Genomic DNA, 19,479 nt, shown 5'->3' on the forward strand with positions numbered 1-19,479 from the left:
CACTGAGGATCGAAGACGTCCTTAATTTCCGCATATAACTTCACGTTCGTAGTAGTAAAAAGTGACGTTTCGATAAAGCCGATAATGACAAATATTATTCGATATCGAATGGTAATTAGTTGTATATTTCGTATATTTCTTATTATCCGGTACAACGGAAACCAGATAAACAGGTATAAAACGTGGGCATCATGCATCCGCGGAAAATTTCTGCGATTCAGAGATGAATCACGTTGTTGATAAATATAAACCACCTGTAATGCACATACAAACTGTTCAATTGAAGCAAGGTCGAGTGTTCTCGACGAGTATCTACTATTTAAAAACGCTTTGGTTCTCAATTTTATCTCGCCAGAGACTCGGAGAATAGACTGGAAAAAACAGCTCATTGCGAGGGAGCGTAACAAATGATACGTTAGGGGAAAAAAGCGATGAATCATCGCGGTATCCAATTCAGAATTTTCCCATGTGCGTTTGGAACACATGTCAGGAAGGAGAAGAGAGACAGAGAGAAACAGAGCGAGAGAGACGCCGCAGACTAAATAACACAAGATACAACGCAGACACGGATCTCGTAATAACCGAGTCGTGTGTCGTAAACATCCTTATCGCACCCCGCGATGAATTAGTGCGGCGGCAGATCGGGTGATTCTTGATACAAAGCTAGCGGCCAATGACAGCCGCCTATTTTTCCCTATGTACGACCGATGCAATATCGGCGTATAATGAGCCTCGATGCACTCGGTCGACCTGCAGAATGAGGCGCCGCATCGCCGCAGTGCGATAAGAGAAGATTCTTTCAAAACGGCATTTGCAATTCACGACTAACAGGAGGTGAAAAAATTCTGTTGGAAGAGCTGATTAAGCACGCGCAGTCTGATCATTTGCTGCAATCTAAAACGCGAGAGGCGATGATAGCTACCTTATCTTTGTTACGTCAGATGTGTATGCGAGTTTTTTCGACCTGCGCGTCACGAGTTTGATAGACAGGTGGATTACACTAACGTCGTTTACCTCCGAATGAAAGTGACAGGTGAAAAAAAAAATGGCGAAAGCCGAATGTATTCTGCTCAAAACGTTGTTTTATTTGACGATAGGATAATCGCTATACATGCAGACGCTTTTGTTAGCTTTTTTAAAAGATGTGTATATTAAATAACAATGTTTTATGAAGTTATTTTTATAATGCTATAGGTAAAGTCATAATCGTCGCTATTCTACAGACTTATAGGAAGAAAAAGAAAAGGCTAATCCGCGTAGGAATAGTTAAAGAATCTATATCAAAACACAAATACATATACATAGAATCATAGCTGGTCCTAACTACAGTTATAGTGCAACCACCTCAGAAGGGTGTTGTTACACATCTAGATATCCTAATATAATGCAATACTCGTACTTTCTCTCGATTCAACAGATCATAGTTGCAATCCAGAACTTAGACGTTAAAAAATTAACCGCTTAAATTACAAATAAAAAAAGGTTTGTCTATAACTGTGTTAAAGTATCCCAGACCAGTCCTCATATTCTCTTCAGTTCTCTAATTTACATAGTGTCTTTATTGTTCGCCTTTGTCGCGGGACATTCAGTAGCCGTTCTGCGGCCGATTGTAACTATTGCCGCTGGTTCCATACGCGCTTCCGTTTTGTCCATAGCTGTTGCTTCCCAGACCTCCACCTCCAAGTCCAGCACCTGCACCGAGACCTCCTCCGTAGCTACTCTGACTACTCGCGTAGGGTTTACTTCCGTAGCCGCCGGTACCACTTCCCAGTCCACCTGTAAACGAAAATTGATGTTTTTAGTGAGCAGTTGCTTTTTTAGGAATAAGAGAAGTGGGAGGGTATAGTAGCGCAGCTCACCTCCACCGATGCCTCCGCCCCACTTATTTCCGCTTCGGTCGGCGCTACGGTCGTTGAATCGGCCTCCGCCACTGCCACGGTCGTCGCGGCCACCTCGACCTCCGCGAGGGCCACCGCCTCGACCTCCGAAGCCTCGAGGTCCACCGCTGCGGCCTCCACCTCCAAATCTGCCGCCTGTGAGAATCAAAGACCATGGGTGTTAGAGTTGTACCTCAAAACTCTCACATTCGTTTAGAGCCAATGAGTGTACTTACGTTTGTACGCTCCGGGATTCCTGGACAGTTCGTACAGCTTGGGATTGACGACCTGTTTGGCCTCTTCGAGCACTTGAATGAGGTCGTTAGCCTTATGAGCATTTCCGGGCGTGAAAAAGGCATATGCTGTGCCCGTGCGCTGCGACCTTCCGGTACGTCCGATACGGTGGACGTAATCTTCCGAGTTGGATGGATAGTCCAAATTTATCACGAATTTGACGTCTTCCACATCTGCGCAAAGAGACTAATGACGATTGCAGAACAACAAGGTACTTGTTTCTTTGTGGTTTTTAATAAACGAAATCGTTAGATGAACTTAAATTATGGCGCGATGAAGAAAAAAAATAAGAATAAAACTCGATACCACAAAGAGCAAGCGTGTGCTGTAGTTACCTGTATTTTGCTATAGCTGCAAATGTAAATTACATTTTTTTGAAAATGTAGAGGAATCAAAGCTCAGATGGTTGTTCACTTAGGAGTCTCGCTTGATCGTTTAGTTCAGCGAGCTCGATCGACTTAGTCTTAGGGACTCTGCCACACCCCCCTCTCCCGCACCAAAGTATGGATCTGTGTGAGCTGGTCTTTGACAAATCTCTGTCTTGCGCTGCAAGCTGAGGCCGCACTCGAAGCCGCAACCAAGCTAGCTCTTGAACCGGGCCCGTGTACGTATATCTCTGTTTTCCGTGCATCAAGAATCGCCTCTTTTACTCTTATTTCACGCGTTCACCAGTTTCGCAGTACTTTTTAAAAGAATTCGTTGCGTATGAAGACCGTCCGCTCACGTATAAATTCTTTTACAAAGTACAAGTCGCAACATTCCGAGAGACGATATCTTGGCGACTTACATCCTAACAATACAATATAACAAGTGGGCGTGATTTTGCTTTGCTATGCGTGTGATTGTCATCTCACACACTAGTCGCCCTAGCATTACGAATTCCATACTTTGGACCGTCGCAGGTATAGAGTAAGAGTGTGTCTGTTCTGAGTGGCACGGCAGGTTGAGGCACAGCGTAAGGTTAGCTTGTTGCGTGGGGGCGACGACCAGCAGTCACGCCCCATTCATTTATATATTCCAAAGCAAGCTTCTCCAGAGTTCTTATCATTGATAAAACTCCGTCGCATGTGCCTCTGAAAACACATAGAACAGCAAGTTACTACCAGACTGACAAGACTTCGTTGTTTTTTTATTGAGACTGACTTTCGGAATTAACTTTCCTTACTATCCTTTTTCACTGCTGAAATAGATCAAAATACTTGACAATAACATATAAATTTACTTTCTCTTTTTTTAACGAATATGAATATCCATACGAAACTTGTGTGTCATCATCATGAAATTCATAAATTTATATAGTAATTGTAACAAGTATTCGAACGTGTCTAGTGCTTACTTGCACCGACCTTAAAGTAAACCTTATAAATACGATTTAAATACAAGCACTAACGTGGAGATGTTTGATCGCATAAATTCTTGCGGAGATTCCGGTAATTTCTAAATCTAAAAGAAGTATTATGTCCTTAAGTTCTCCATCACAGTTTGCTAAATACAACCTTCCTTTGCGCGTTTCTATTAATTCATGAGCTAGACTTATAAAGACTATGAATTATTAATTTCCGTCGATTATAGAACTTTAGTATTAATCAGTCTGGCACATGCTGCCGTTATCCGTTGCCACGTTTGAACGTCAAAAGTTTCGACCTTATAGTAACCATCACAGCCTGACCCTTACATCGTCGTACGTATAAATTTTCAAACTAATGCTTACCTAATCCTCTAGCAGCCACGTCAGTTGCCACTAAAATGGCAGATCTGCTACTTCTGAACTCTGCAGGCGAAAAATATCAATGTTAATAGAGTGATATCGTAAACGAAATCATATATATAAAACAAGTTAGCTTACGATTCAACACGTAATCTCGTTCTTGCTGGCTTTTATCTCCATGAATACCAATTGCTTGCCAGCCATACCTATTGATTGCCCTTGTGATTTCATCAACTTTCCTCTTCGTCTCAACAAAAATTATGGTTTTGTTTTCTGCCTCTTGTGAAATTTCTTCCAAAAGTTTCATAAGTTTTCCTTCTTTTTCGTACTCTTCGCATACATCGACGATTTGTAAAATATTGTGATTAGCTGCCAACTGCAGTGATCCAATATTGATTTGTATATAGTCAGTCAAAAATTCTTCTGCTAAATTACGAACTTCCTTCGGCCACGTTGCCGACCACATAAGAGTCTGACGATCGGGCCTGATTTGTTCTATGATTTTTCTAATTTGGGGTTCAAAACCCATATCTAACATGCGATCAGCTTCATCCAATACTAAGTAAGTGCACCTAAAAACAAGATCAATTTAGTACCTGATTGGATAAATCGTTAACTACAAAAACTGTGAAAAAAAAGTCTAATTACCTGCGCAAGTTTGTCGTTCCACGCTCCAAAAAGTCAATTAGACGACCTGGGGTAGCTATGCAGATTTCAACACCACGTTCCAGATCACGGGCTTGTGGTCCTTTAGGAGCACCACCAAATATGCAAGTATTTCTTACTTGCGATGAAACGCCAAAATCTGCAGCAACTTGTTGAATCTGCTGGGCCAATTCTCTAGTAGGAGCCAAAACTAAGGCAATGGGTCCATCACCTCGTTGTAGACGAGGCTGGTTGTTGATGTGTACAATAGCAGGAAGGATATAAGCTAAAGTCTTTCCAGAACCTGTCTGGGCAATACCAACCATATCTCTTCCTGATAATGCGATAGGCCAGCCTTGTGCCTGGAAAAATATCATCCATAAGTACATTTCAAGAAATATATGTTATATGTGATTTAATAAAAAATAAAAAAGATAAAACTGATATTAACCTGAATAGCAGTAGGCTCCCCAAAACCTTGTCTACGTATCTCATTTAATACGTAATCTGGAAAACCACCTTCTTCAAAGTAAATATTTGGACCAGGAACATTAGTTCCTTTGATTGTGATTTCTTTGTCAGATCTGTATGCCTCAACAACATGGGGACCACGGCTGTCAACATTTGAGTGTGGCTGGTAAAAATCCTTTCTAAATGGTTGCAGAGTACTCATATCCCATCTTGGTTTGCGCAGGCGTTCGCCAGGTTGCTGATTTTTGAAAGAGCCACCTCCAAATCCTCTGCCAGCATCTCTTCCACCTCCGCCAAAGCGGCTACCTCCATCTCTGCTACCTCCACCAGCTCCACCAAATCTTCCACCACCTCCACGAAGGCCACTTCCGCCGCCCATACCTCCTCCAACACCTCCTCGACGGTCACCACCACGGTCACGGTCACGGTAAGCCCTGTTGAAAACAATGTCTCATATTTATTTGTGATCTAATATCATATTTTTCCTAAATGTTTGAGTTAAAATTTTAGCATTTGTTTGTTCCACTACAGTTTCCCTGCATAGCTGCAATTCTATTAGTCAAAAGTATTGAAAGTGTACATCTTGCAATTAAAACATTAGCTTGGAAATCCCCATGACCTTGAATTATACAATTGCGTGAGTATGTTACTGTTACAACGTAGTATTATGGTTTTGCAACGATTTTTGATTCTAATAAGCATGTATCTTGCGATACAAATTGCGCACTACAGTCCTGCCCTAATCGAATTCTTCTAATGCGTACTATACAACTTAGTTCTCGAGAAAAATCGCAATAAATAACTACAACATGAAATGCCGACTGAGACAATAACAATAAAGCCTTACATTTCGCCGCGGAAAGAATGCCACGCGATTTTTCAGTATCTAGGTGCGATCTATTATTAAAATTAGTGGATTCTAGCTGGTGCCGCAGACATTACGAAAGCGACGAGCCGCTGTCAGTCCAGCCGTCTCCAGAAACCTCGGGAAAAAAGTCCTCCTAATAGCTTCCCACAATCCGAATCATGAAAATCAGAAAAATACAAACGAGTTTACTCACATGGTTATTTATTGAGCAGACGTATCAAAAAGGACGAGCTCGATGAAAAACAGAAGATTTCGGCGAGATCGCAGCTCGTCGGTGCGTAGTCCTGTCGGGAAGAGGTCTGTCAGTAACGCTCCGCGGTCGGCTTTGCCGCATCGAGAACAAGAGGAGAGAATTGCGGGAAACAAAATGGCCGACGAGGTGCCTTGCGGCGCTGCGAGCGCCGACGAAAAATAGTCCCTCAGGGCGTCAATGGCGCTGCACGTATGCCAGGTAAATGTTTATTTGTTACAAGTATTAACAATTGCTGTTCTGCCGATCAGTGATTGCATTCCCTCGGAAGGTCTTCGCGCGGTATTGACTGGATGTTCCATAGTTTCGGTGTATTGTTGTTAGCGGCTATATAGAGATAGAGCAGTAAAAGGGTTATTATTTAGTTGTAAGGGTGGGGAGATGCGGAAGCGTCGGTGTTCGAGCGCGTGCTCTCTCTCTCTACACTCTACAGTCTCTACTGTTCCACACCGGTCCCATGTGCACGTAAATGCGGAAATATGAGAGGGCGAAACGTGAACCTGGACTGGTCTTGGCCAATCGGAATACCGTTTCGATCGTATTTTGTTTTACATTTTGTCAAGATTTTTTTGGTATAATTTTGCTATTTTCTTGTTGAATATGGATTGAGAATCGTTTGCTCTTCGGGTTTTTGCAGATGCAAATGATTAATTCTGCCGATAAGGTTAGCGTAATTATCGTGGACAAATTTCGCTTTGATTGCAGAATATTCCGTCTTAGGCTTGTTCGATGGTTTCGTGTTCTGAACAAGACGCGAGAAACTCGTGAAACGAGAGGAATTTAAAGAGCCAAGTTTGAATGTGCATTTAATGCAATTTAACATCGAATCCTTACACGTTAAAAAATACGCGTTGTTTTAATATAACAGGTTTGTTACATTGTGTAGTTTGCCAAATCCTCCAGTGGTATGCATCATGCATGGCTCTTTGGAATCACCAAGAATACAAACATTCGCGACAGTTGAACAAACTCTAAAACGTGTATTTGCAATAAAATTTTCAAACGTTCGATGACCCTCGTCGTAACATTGAACTCCAATAAGCCAAATCAAATTTCCATTCGACCCAATAAAGTCTTGGACATCGATCGTCCTTGTTTCGAAAATTTCATCAGAGCAATAACAATCGCGAATCATCAAATCTAATCTGCGCCCCGCGGTGCAGCGCACGCGAGCGCGAGAGCGAGCGAGAAAGAGAGGCAGCAGGCAGCAGTAAGTGGCGCCATCTAGCCCAAGATCGCAGCTCCGCAATTTTCACACCAGTCGAGTGACTCCCCCGCCTCGATCGAATCTCCCGGCAGGAATCCTGCGCCGCCGCCGCTCGCTCCCATCTCCCAGCAGCAGCAGCAGCAGCAGCAGCAGCAGCCCGTTCTCTCCCCTCGAAGACGCCGCTGCCGCCGCTCGAGTTCATTCTCCTTCTCTCCTTCGTCTTCTCTTTCTCTTATCCTCTGCTGCTGCTGCTGCGCTGCTGCTCCGGCCGTAACCCACACGTATAGGTGGTGCACCCCACCAGTCCGAAGCGATGCGATCTCAGCTCTGTGTACCGTAACCCGAATATTTTATAATATTATGATCGATGCTTTCCTTCGAGGCCGATTTTCCCAAAGCTTATCGTAATGACCGGCAGCTCTCTCGGCCAGTTAAATCCCCTGCGTACGTATCGACGCGTGAGCTGCAGCAGAGATAGGTATAATCCAGCGGCGCAGCGAAGTAGAGAAAGAGCCATATATACTAACCATCGAAAAAATATCGACGTTGCAGCAGCGGCAGAGAGTACGCGAGGAGTCCCTTTTAAAATTGAAAAGCAGCCTCGGCCGCTGCCTATAAGCCGCGTGCCACACCATAGCGTCATATCCCCTACCCTCTATACTCGCGCTTTTCCCGCTGACGAGGACGCGACGACGGCGACGCACCTATGGCTAAGCGCACGCACCTATATATGCGCGTATAATGTAACTATAGGTATGGGGGGCACAGACAATGCGCGCTAGAAGGAGACGTCAGCTCTATTACGTGCATTCTCGGCATCGGCTATGGTATACTCCCCCTCCCCCTGCACACCGTCCCATTCATGTATACAGTTATATACCGAGGCGGCCGAGAGGAGAGCATTCTTCGAGGTGTATACAGCTATAGGCCGTGTGGTGCACTGCAGAGCGCAGCATACGCACTTTCACTCCGCGCGCTCTCGGCGCTGCAGCACTGGCGTGTGTCCGATACTCGCAAATATTCATGAACGAAAAGTCGCGTAAGCTCGAGAATTATGAGCCCCCGGCTCATTGAATGCATTACGAGAGAGAGAGAGAGAGAGAGAGAGAGAGGAGACACGCGGGGGGCGAGGGCTGCCGCCACGCTTATAATGAAAAAGGGAATCTGCATTTTTTTAATTAATATCGCTCTTTAGTATTCATTTTTGCCCGGCGCGCGGTATTTATAATATTTGCGAGAACCGCGGTGAAAGGGCTATAGAATCGCTGCAGGCTTTTCTTACATCGCGTAGATACCTATACCGCGCTCCTATAGACACTTATTTGTGTACGCCGCGCGGCGCGCGCCTTATTGTTCTCTCTCTTGGCTGCACAACATCTGCTATATCCAATCTAGATGTCGTATTGATTGAGCCAGGTAATAAAAACTCTTCTAACATTCATTACAACGTGTGTGTGCGCGCGTCGTCGCGCCGGGATTACGGATGTACGGTACGTGTCTCTCTCTCTCTCTCTCTCTCTCTCTCTCTTTCTCTCTCTCTCTCTCTCTCTCTCTCTCTCTCTCTCTCTCTCTCTCTCTGTACACATACGCGGACCGGCGGAGGGACGGATGGAAAAATGCTTAGTGTATTCCAGATATAGATTCAATTCGGCCGAGTGTGTGAACCGTGAAGTCTCAGTTTATTCTGCTCCCTTGGCTTCGAGGGCGCCGGATTAGACGACGCTCCCCCTCGCGCATTCAGTTATCTCAGAGAGTTGCGAGCGAGCAGACCCTCGCCCCCCGCGCTTATGACTCGGAATTTCAATGCCGAGAATTTATCGCTCTCTGTCTCCTCCTCTATTATTAATTTAACGTTTATCGTATTCCCGTTTTTTTTCCATAGCTGCTGGGAAAATGACGGAAAAGGACATCGATCGCAGCCTGTCCAGGCGGTTCTTGCAGTCGTGCCAGGCCGGCGATTTGGACGGAGTCAGAGCCGCGCTGGAGGCGGGGGGTAAACAAAGCGACTGGACTGTTTATAGGCACGAGAGCAGCGGCGACACGGCGCTGCACGTCGCGGCGCGCGAGGGCCGCATCCGCGTCGTCAAGTATTTATGCGAAAATTGGCCGGCCAAGCCAGCAGCAGCGGAATACAGACCGGCCGACGTCGCTAATCTAGACATGAAGAGGCCCATGCACGAGGCTGCCCAGTTCGCCAGATACGATGTTTTGCGATACCTTATTCAACAAGGTATGTACTCATACTTTATACCTTTACTTATTCAAACGGCGTCGCTTGTGCTTACTCTCTCTCTCTCTCTCTCTCTCTCTCTCTCTCCCGCATTTCCATACGTACTTGGCGGCGCGCATATGCACAAGGCAGCTTATAGCCGGCGTATTATACACTTCAAAACACATCACGCGAAGTCATTCTCGTCATCGCGTACATACACAGTGAGAGAGAGAGAGCGAGATATATATATAACCAAACGCCTGCGCATGAATATTTAACCGGTCGATTAGACTCGACGACTATGATTGCCGATGGGAAAAATTATCGCGCTGGCGAATTAGCGGACGCATTAGCGAGAGGTGGCGAAGAAACGACGCTCGCCTTTGTGCGCAGCGCGACACGGCTCCGTACACGGCTTAAAATGAGTGGAGAAAAAGTATATCGCGAGCAAAGTGCCCCTCTCTCGCGAGCCTGTTATGGCTGTTAGATGGCGCTTATACAGTAATCAGTAGAGAATCCCCAAGTTCCTCGCTCGCGGGCGATAACGCTCTCTTTAAGGGCGTGTGAGTTTTCAACTTTTTTTTCTCACTCCCCCTCTCGCGGGACTCTATTTGGAGTTATATTTTAACGTAGCGATGGACATTGGGGCGTGTCGTTCCCGCCGCCGCCGCCGCCGCCGCCGACGAGTTCTCCGAAAAATTTCAATTACTGCGTGAACCGCGCGTGTATCGGTATTTTTCATGTTTCACTCCGATAAACCCGATATTACCTCCCCAAAATTCAACCTTTATATTTTTTAACAATAACGATGCGATAACGACGAATCGATTTTTAACGAATTCACGCATATAGGTGCCGAGATAGACCCGCTGAAGCGCGCGGACTGGACGCCCCTGATGCTGGCCTGCACCAAGTCCGGCCCGGAGGCGCAGCTCTGCGTGAAGAAACTCCTGGAATCCGGCGCGAACGTCTCTCTGCGGAACAAAGACGGCTGGACGCCCTTTCTGCTGGCCTGTCGTGTCGGTGACCCCGCGATAATCGACCAGCTTCTCGCTGCCTCGGCTCGCTGCGTCGACGACCGCAGCAACAACGGCAGGACGGCCCTCCACATCGCAGGTACTCGAATACAACAAAAACAGAATCCGCTAATTCCCCCCCGAGTCTCCGAGAGATTAACCGGAAGTTTTCAGCTCTGCACGCCTGTCAGGACGCGCTGGGGATACTTCTGGCGGCGAAGCCCGAACTGCTGGAGTCGCGAGACTCGGCCGGCTCGACGCCGTTACATGAATCTGTCAAGAGTCTGAATTTCAATGTAACGGATTACCTGCTCAAACAAGGGGCTTGCCTCGGGGCCCTGGATAACGTGGGACAGAGCGTTCTGCACGTCGCGGCTTCCGTTGGCAATGTGGCGGCGATTCAATATCTCGCGGAACGGCCCGAGATCAGGATAGACGCCCCGGCGCACTTTGGCATCACTCCTCTGCAGGTCGCCGAGAGGAACAAGCAGCACGAGGCTGCGACTATTCTGAGGAAGAGGCTACTCGGGCAGGGATAACTCGATTTGTTCCTTCCGTTATGTACGCCCGTGTTTTCGTTAATTGTAAATGAAATTGAAAATACAGGTACAACTAATTTTGCACGATAGACCAATTATTAAATTTCTTCTTTGCCTCCAGTAGCAGCGCATTTAATAAGTAATGCAAATTTTAATCAAACAAATTTGAGCATCGGCTCTTCCATACCTGGCCGTGGGTATACGCGTCTGAAGGATATGTTATTGAAAAAGCCAACTTCAAAACGTCGAGCAGATACGCAGGTATAGCTCTTTGTTATAGCGAGCCTCGCTTTCCAGCGGGGAGTTTGCTCTCTTCTATTACAGAATTTTCCCTTGGCTCACTCGGCGAAATAAGCATCGGGATGTTGCGCAAACAAGAGCAACAACAAACATGGCGTATCGTCAAGTTTTAGCAGAAGCGAGCTGCGCAATCAGTACTAAGATACAAAAACTACTGATGAGCATTGTAATAAAGATTTTATGTGTCCACGTACCTCTATATAAGCCCCCTCCGAAAGCGGTGATAATCCTCCGGCCGGTTTTCGCTGAGCTAGCGTTATCTGTCTGATTTTTAGAATAAAACTTATGGCGGACCGAGGCGCGCTACTGAAATATTAATAAGAAAGGCTTCATATATATTATACATGTTCGGAGGGAGTTACCGCGGGAGCAAAAAATAGAAAGTTTAGCTGTGAAGGTAAATAAATTATCGAGTCGTTTAATTACCGGATTAACTGAATAAATTAAACTATTTTCATACTGCGGTCGTGCAGTACAGTGGTATAACTGTTTTTTCTCCCGCGGCGGTCTCTCAAGTTACTCCGCGCGCGCGTTCGTTTATACGGCGGTGGGTACATACACATCTCTTTTCTTTGTCCATGCACGCTGCTTCAAATTTTATGGTCGGAATAAGGAATACAGTAGCAGGTCTTTTAGTGATGTGTATGTGGATCGGGTATAGAGCACGAACACCGAGGTTGCTTTACTCGTGCTCCGCTCTCTTTTCGTGTACTGATGGAGATTCACGTTAAAAACGAGTTTCTGCAGGGTTGCGGCGAGATGGAAATAAAGAAATCGAGTTTTTCAAGATTGGTACACATTTATTTACTCCGTTGTATCATCAGACAGTCTTAGAAGCATACAAAATTATTAAACAAAGCCCGTCGAGGACCGGAAATTATTTGCTTCACCCGTTCGGCGCGCTAGTTCATTCCAAGTTAATATTATGAACTAACGATCAATTTATACAACGAACTCGTTTTAAAAAAACCATACATCTCATGGCATGAATTCGGCTTACAAGTAGAGAACAATTGAACAAATATCAACAATGTTTTTCTTTAAATCTGTTACATTTTTTTTACTTCTGTTCGATTTAAACGTAATTGACACGCAATGACTTTTGAAACGTATATATGTATTGCAGATGGCAGTGAGGCTAAACGTTATACTTTATCAATTGGCTAGAGATAAGGTAAAACCTGCGGCTTATCCGTCTGTCTGGCTCGAAGTATATACCAGCGGTTGTTCAGAGTTTACTTTTTTCCGTTCGCTGTTAAGGGGATGTCGTCCCAAAAGCTTTGCAAATCCGCCACGGGGTGTATATGTATTTTTTATCCTCAAACTTCTAGAAAAACAGAAAGTCCGATCGAATTTTTCTTTCGGTAGAACGATTCATTAAACTTAACACTACGGCGCTACAGACTCGGTTTTTTATTTGCAAACTTTATTCGAAAAGTTTTATGTAATCAAAAAACAGTGTTTTTTGGGACGACATCCCCTTAAGTTATTAAATGCCACACACCGTTTTACGGAAGGCAGTTAAATTTATCATTTGTTCGACGAGTCTACTTCGATGGAATCATTTTTCATTAAATATCAGCCAATGATTATTTAGGACTTTCCGTACTTAACTTCTTCACTTAATTTATTTACATGCCCATTATGTTCGATACTTACGACTAACGCGCGGTTCTTTTCTCACATTAACTGTTAAATTTGTTGCTACTTAGTAATAATTTTGCTTACTCGGATATTTCACATTAACTTTTACGTGGGTTGTCGTCAATCGCGCTTAAACATTACAAGTGTTCAACATGTACAAAGCTATATTTACAATATTTACAAAAATTTCTGGCGTCGAGCGCGCGACGATTTTCGCGGCAATAACGCTGCACTCGAAATTAATATCCGCAACGACTGAAAACATCGTTATGGCTGTCGTCGTTTCCCGTAAAAGATACACTCGTATTGTATAGACTTTCTTACAAACTCGTTCGTTTCGCGCAGGAACGGAGTTCTCACTTGCAGCCTAACATTACACTATATAATATATATATATATATATATATATATATATATATATATATATATATATATATATATATATATATATATATTCTCGATCACTCTGCTCCTCGAATTCTATGCATGCTTGCGCAAAATCTTATAAGTGGATGGAATGCAAGGATTTTACAATCATGTCGGTTATACTATCTGCGCCGCTCTTCGATCATCGCGCACTGGAAAAATCTTCGTGTGTGTTTGTGTGATGCAACAAGATCAGACTTTGAAAATCAAGGGGGATGCGGGGAGTAGGCTATTATGAGAAGTTAGAAGGTCCGGGTATATTCGATTCGTTTAGTTTAGTTAGTGCGGTGACACGAGGGAACATTTACACACCTAACACAGCTGTTTACTATTTAATGCAATTACGCCTATTTATCGTATTAAAAAACTGGCTTTCCCGGCGAGCCCTCCCGGCGCGGATAGTCGTCCGGGCCGGGAGTCACGCCTGTATAGCTGATTGGATCGAGGAAAAGAAACGTATGCAGCATTGACGATGCCTTCTGAGAAATGCTCTGGTTTTTTATTCCTTCTTTCCGCCGCTAGGGAAACTCCGAAGCAAGAAGTAGAAGAATTGGTCGTTTTGTATGCGACAACAACGCTGACACGAACTGAAAGACTTGGGATCCGCGCGCGCGTGCACATCTGACGGCAAAGGTGGCTTGCTGCTGCGCGACACAAAAGGCATTCGGCTTCTCAGATGGCTTGGCCATGCAGATCATCAGAGAGAGAGAGAGAGAGAGAGAGATAGATAGAGATACAGACAGAGACTGAGCGCTCCCGCGCGCACTCGATTAATCACAATATTCCACTTTTACGCTCCTCTCTCTCGCTTTTCCCTAAAACTGCGTATATTTACTTTTTTGTCCTCCTATTTTATTTATATTTATTTATTTTCATATATATATATTCATTTATATCTCTATGCTATACCTTAGAAACGCTTACGAGTGCTAAAAAAATAAATAGCGCGCGGGTTTCCTTAACCTGATTACGAGTTGGATTAGACGCGATTAGGAGATAGACGTACGCATATATATATATATATATATATATATATACTCTCATTCTCATATTTTCTTTCCTCATCTCTTCCTCCTCTCTCATGCTTTGTTAAAAAATAGTAAAAAACAGTGACTAAGTTTCGCTCTTTCCGTGTATCGTTCGGGAAATCGCTGACACGCGCGCAACGTGTCGCGGCGCGCGTCCCTTATGCTTTCTCTCTCATTCTCTCTCGCCGCAGCGGCTCGCACGTACGTTAAACCCGTGTCGTGTCCACCGCACGCGCTCACCGTACGCATATCAATATTTATATATGTATACGTATATTTATATATATCTTCATCATCATCATATATATATATATATTTATAAAAATAACATTCTTGGACTGAAACATAACGCTCGAGATAGAGACTTGGAATAGAGAAGTACAGAAGTGGGCCACGAATGTACAGTGCGGACGGGTAGGGGTCAAGGGTCGATTCTACAAAGTTGGCGTCGAGGAGCGAAGAAAGAACCTCGGAGTACACGGCTGCGTAGGGGTAGTGGAGGGGGGGGGGGCGATATGTCTATCCGGGCGCGCAGCTCAGCGTCGTCGTCATCACAGTGTCTCTAGCACTCGCTGTAGGACGGGGGCGCGAGTCCGCGAGCCGCGTACAGCTCGGCCTGGGGCTGCAGGTGGCAGACGACCGTGTGGCCGTCGAGGACCGCAACCGTCCGTGTGTGGTCCTGCTGCTGCTGCTGCAGCTGTTGGTGTTGGTGCTGGAGCTGCGCCTGCGGCCTCAGCTGCTGCTGCTGCTGCTCGAGCTCCGGCCTGGAGGAGGCTTGGTGCTGCCGACGCAGCTTCTCGAGGGCCCAGGCGGCCTCGAGGCTGCGCTCGGCCGCCGGCGAGTAGGGTATGAGGGGCCGGTGGTCGCCGTAGCTGCGCGACGACTGGCGCGACATGTCGCTCTGCCGGCGGCCGTCCTCGTCGCTCATGTCGGAGGCCGCCTGGGCCGCCTCGGGACAGCCGCCGCCGATACCGAGGACGCCCTGGGCGCGCTCGATCTCCTCGTAGACGGGGTCGTCTTGCATGTGCTGCGAGAGCCCGTATCCGTGCTGCTGGGCGTAGTGCTGCTGGTGTCGGGCGTCGCGGATCTCGGTGTAGGTGTGGTTGTAGGGCGAGGCGGCGCGCCGGCCGGTGGTGGCTCGCGAGCCGACCTCGAGCTCGCCGAGCAGCCGGCGCTCGCGCGCCCTCAGCGAGTAGCCCTGGAGCGTCATCGCGCTGTGTCCGTAGCCCGGCTGGCCGCCGAGCACCCGCGGGCTGTCCTCCTGCTCCGAGCCGCCGTGGCCCGAGTCGCGGGACTGCGACTTAAAAGAAATGTTCTGTGGGCAGAAAGAAGACGCGCCGAGCGAGGAGCTCGGGTTAGTCGGGCCGACCTTTTCGCTCCTTATTGCAGCGCGACGCTACACGAGCACAAACACACGCACGAACAACACAAAGCAACGCACACACGTGGACGCTAAGCAGCTATATATTATGCAGAGCGCCGTCGAGAATCACGTGAACGGCTTGAAAAAATGTCGAAACTGGGTTGGTCCCCGGTCGCATACTTTATCATTGTCTTTTCCGAAATTCTCGACCCACATCCGTCGGGGTTGCGCGCGTGTACGCGAAATCGACAACCCAATTCCTCGCTATTAATAAAGCGGATTTTCAAGCCGGTCACCGCGGCTCGGCCGTAGCCCGTATACTATAATAATACGACACACAGAGTCCACGACAGAAAGATACAGAACACAGAGGGTAGCTATTGCGTATATACGTATTGGAAGGGATGAGGGCTATAAAGGGCGTGTGTGTGTGTGTGTGTATATGTGTGTATGCGTGCGATACTGCAGGTAAGCGTTTTTAAGCAAAGCGCTATACTGGCTCGTCGGTTAGTTTGCCAATTTGCCATCGATTCTCCCTAAACGCGCGTTCGTGTGAGCGAGTTGCTACTGCAGCAACGCCATTAGAAATTCATTTCGAAGCAATTTAGCGGAGAATCGAGTTGCATGCCCAACGTATTTCGTACAATTACACGCGTGCACTCATAATTGAAGTTTATTACTTTTCGAGGAGAGAACGTAGTGCGCACACAAACACACACACACACACACACAGCAGAGGTGAGAGACGGCTTGCTTGCACAGTCGATTCGCACGTGCGAAGACGTCGTGCAGCGGAATATAGCATATACATGGAAGCGCATGCGAGTGTAAAACGGCCTAATGTGATTTCAAAACAGAATCATGCGAGGAACATGCACACGCACAGGAGGTCAATATTTTACGGCTAATTTTCACTCGGCTCCGCGCGTTTCATAAATTTACCCGGCGGCAGCAGCAAGAAGCAGTAGCTTCGTGGGAAACGTAACTGTACACCCGCTGATCCGAGGAGACTGCACTCGATCAAAAAAGAATAAAGGAAAAATTTACGCAGGGCCTTTATCCGCGCTCCTTTCAAACTCGCGCTCGCGCGAGATCCTTTTAATGCTCCTTCCCCTCTCTCGTTCGTATTTCGTTAATTACGATAATACTCGTGCGCGCGTCGCTCGTAAATATAAAGCCGCAGGGCGATTAAGAAAAATTTGACGAGACGCGCGCGCGAATAAATTACGCTGACATCGGAGGCAGAGAGAGAGAGAGAGAGAGAGAGAGAGAGAGAGAGAGAGAGGATGCTGCTGCTGCTGCAAAATTCACGAGGCGTGAGTCACACGCGGAGAGTGCAGCGCGGCGATATCGAGGCGAAAAAGACCGCACGGGAAAGTAACATTTGTAGACCGATAAGGTTAATGGATTTGCAACAACGTTTCAAGGTGTGGTTTTAATCTGCGCGGCGTGCGCGCGCGGTTTGCCGAAGGCCGCCTTGTCGATACTTTATAATACTGTGTATATTCGCTCCGGAGCTAAAAGCCAAAAAAGTTTAGGGGGCTTATCCTCGGGAGGGGAGCGGGTGAAATATAACTACCTACTCACACTGCACGCACACACACACGGACAGAGAAGAGAGAAGAAGAAAAAGCACACAGAGAGACAGAAGAAGCAGCGGAATTAGTTACCTTCCAGGTGAGGTTTTTGTTAAGGGGTCCCCAGGTGGCGGTTGCAGATTTCGGGATGTTGGGAGCTTGGGGATAGAGCGAGGTGGAGGCGTGATGTGGTTGGTGGTGGTGGTGATGGTGTAGTTGTTGTTGTTGTAGTTGTTGGTGGTGTTGTTGTTGTTGGTATTGCAGGTGGTGGTGGTGATGTCGGGCGTAGGGCAGCGTAGACACGGCGTGTCCGCCGGCGCCGGCTGGCTGCGGCGTCGGGCAGGGGGAGGAGTCGCTCGCGGCATCGGGCACGCTGCCGGGAGATGCCGCGTGGTGCTCACGCTGCAGAGTGCCCCAGCCGCCTCGCTGGCCCGTAGACACCAGGTACTGCAAAGCAACATTTCTCCCTCTCACTCACTCGATCTCCTCGCTGCGCGCGATGCGGCCTTATTATCCGCCGATATGGCCTATGCATTATGCACACCGTCCTGCACCTTTCTCTCTCTCTCTCTCTCTCTCTCTCTCGCACAGTGCGCGCGCGCCTCATTGATTTGCGGCGCCGCTCTTGCATCCACGCCAGCAACGCACACGGATTCTCACTCACACTGATATTCTGGCACACAGGCATGACGGTATGGGTATGGTATGGCACGATGGCGAGTGTGTATGTGTGTGTGTGTGTGTGTGTGTGTGTGCGCGCGAGTGCGTACGAGAGAGACGGGGCAGCTGAGACGCGAGTTTTATGGAATGTACTTTGCATAGCCAGCTGATTAAGGCATGATTCATGCAAATTCCCGGGGGCTTTAATATTCCGGCGACCAACAATTTACAGCGGCGGCGTCGGCGTTATCGAAAACCCGGCTGCGGAAAAGAGTAGCAGCGCAGCGCTGCAAAAGCTAAGTGAAATGAAAGGCCGGCGCGCATCATCTCCCGTGCATTTCAATGCTCATACTACGCCGCGTATAGCTATACGCCGGAGATATATAGATAGATGTACACGCGGGGGCCTCACGCACGTCTTGCGTTAGCTGCTGCTCCTTCGAGCGCGGGATCGGCCGCAATCACGGTTCTCTCTCCTGCTCGCGGGCGGAACGTGCACCGCGTACCCTATTGAGATAGGTCACGCGAGAGACGACGATCTTTACGCTGCGTGTATATGTAGCGGGGGGCGGGCGAGGAGTTTCGATCGGATTTATCGTGCAGCTCGGGCTTACTTTTTTTCCCTCTTTTTCGGCGGCGGACGTTACGGCTCGCGTGTGCATCGCACACCGGACACGAATTCCGAAGGGGCGAGAGTAGTGTGGCCACCGCCGTCGGAGTAGAATAAGCCGTAATGATAAGTGAGGCGATTTTCTTAGGGCTTCCGGACTTCCTCTCTAGCTCGCTCGCTCACTCTCCAGACTCTGATTGCCTCCAGACGGACCGAAGAGAGAGGAAGGTAGGAGAGCACATGCCTCGCGCGCGGTGATACGCCGCTTTCGTGTACCTGCTGTTTTATCCCTCACAGAAATGTACTAATGAGAACGGTCGTTAAGGGAATACTCGCGATTTATGAATTTTCGCTAACGATTTCCCCCACCGCGGCGAGAGACGACCGACCCGGCGCACGGCCCCTGCTACTCCGAACGCGCAAGCTCTCGAGTGCTCCGCTAGCTTTCTCTCTCTCTCTCTCTCTCTCTCTCTCTCTCTCTCTCTCTCTCTTTCTCGCTATATACCTGAGCGCGCGCTCTCTGCAGCAGACGGCCGCGCGGAGAGCAGCTATCCCGACAAAGTAAAAGATGTCCTTAAGTGGAGCTCGTATTATCCCGCGCGCGTCTATTAACACGTTTGGCCGCTCGCAGCAGCTGGCAACTCCTTTTTCCGAACTTATTAAGCGGATTCCACGAATCGGTTGCACGGCCTTTATCTCTCCTTCTCTCTCACTCGGCTCTTTTGGCCCCCGTTATTTATGGATTAATTCGCCTCATTAAGCATTTTCCGATGCGCCCCCTCTC

General features: G+C 47.3%; 3 protein-coding genes across 10 annotated transcripts in view; 1 reads left to right on the forward strand and 2 right to left on the reverse strand.

Moving 5' to 3' along the window:
* Positions 1-1,062: 1,062 nt before the first annotated feature.
* Positions 1,063-6,549, reverse strand: LOC100117934 (ATP-dependent RNA helicase dbp2). Of its 2 annotated transcripts, none has more exons than XM_031926388.2 (8): positions 6,057-6,549; positions 4,976-5,429; positions 4,528-4,886; positions 4,018-4,451; positions 3,883-3,942; positions 2,114-2,344; positions 1,860-2,033; positions 1,063-1,776 (listed from the first exon to the last, which is right to left on the reverse strand). In XM_031926388.2, coding segments are annotated over exons 1-8 (1,905 nt in total). In that variant the 5' UTR covers positions 6,059-6,549; the 3' UTR covers positions 1,063-1,585. The 2 variants fall into 2 exon arrangements, with proteins under 2 accessions (XP_031782248.1, XP_031782249.1); XM_031926389.2 differs by lacking the exon at positions 6,057-6,549 and adding an exon at positions 5,843-5,961.
* LOC100678592 (ankyrin repeat domain-containing protein 16-like) lies at positions 6,175-11,178 on the forward strand. The gene is made up of 4 exons (XM_031926392.2): positions 6,175-6,314; positions 9,203-9,550; positions 10,385-10,648; positions 10,723-11,178. Exons 1-4 carry the CDS (start codon positions 6,308-6,310, stop codon positions 11,085-11,087), a joined length of 984 nt encoding a protein of 327 aa, XP_031782252.1. The 5' UTR covers positions 6,175-6,307; the 3' UTR covers positions 11,088-11,178.
* A 2,557-nt stretch (positions 11,179-13,735) lies between these two features.
* The window catches only part of LOC100117496 (latrophilin Cirl), an 86,914-nt gene continuing 81,170 nt past the window's right edge, over positions 13,736-19,479 (reverse strand). For 4 of the 7 annotated variants that reach the window (XM_031926384.2, XM_031926385.2, XM_031926382.2 and 1 more), the window contains 2 exons: positions 17,519-17,872; positions 13,736-15,800 (listed from right to left, as the gene is read on the reverse strand). In XM_031926384.2, the coding sequence (XP_031782244.1) occupies positions 15,048-15,800; positions 17,519-17,872 (1,107 nt within the window). In that variant the 3' untranslated portion in view covers positions 13,736-15,047. Of the gene's footprint in view, positions 15,801-17,518; positions 17,873-19,479 lie in introns of those variants that run through there. The other 3 variants (XM_032598721.1, XM_031926386.2, XM_032598722.1) reach the window with 2 other exon arrangements.

The sequence above is a fragment of the Nasonia vitripennis genome, chromosome 3 (genome assembly GCF_009193385.2).
Source record: "Nasonia vitripennis strain AsymCx chromosome 3, Nvit_psr_1.1, whole genome shotgun sequence".
NCBI classification, from domain to species: domain Eukaryota; kingdom Metazoa; phylum Arthropoda; class Insecta; order Hymenoptera; family Pteromalidae; genus Nasonia; species Nasonia vitripennis.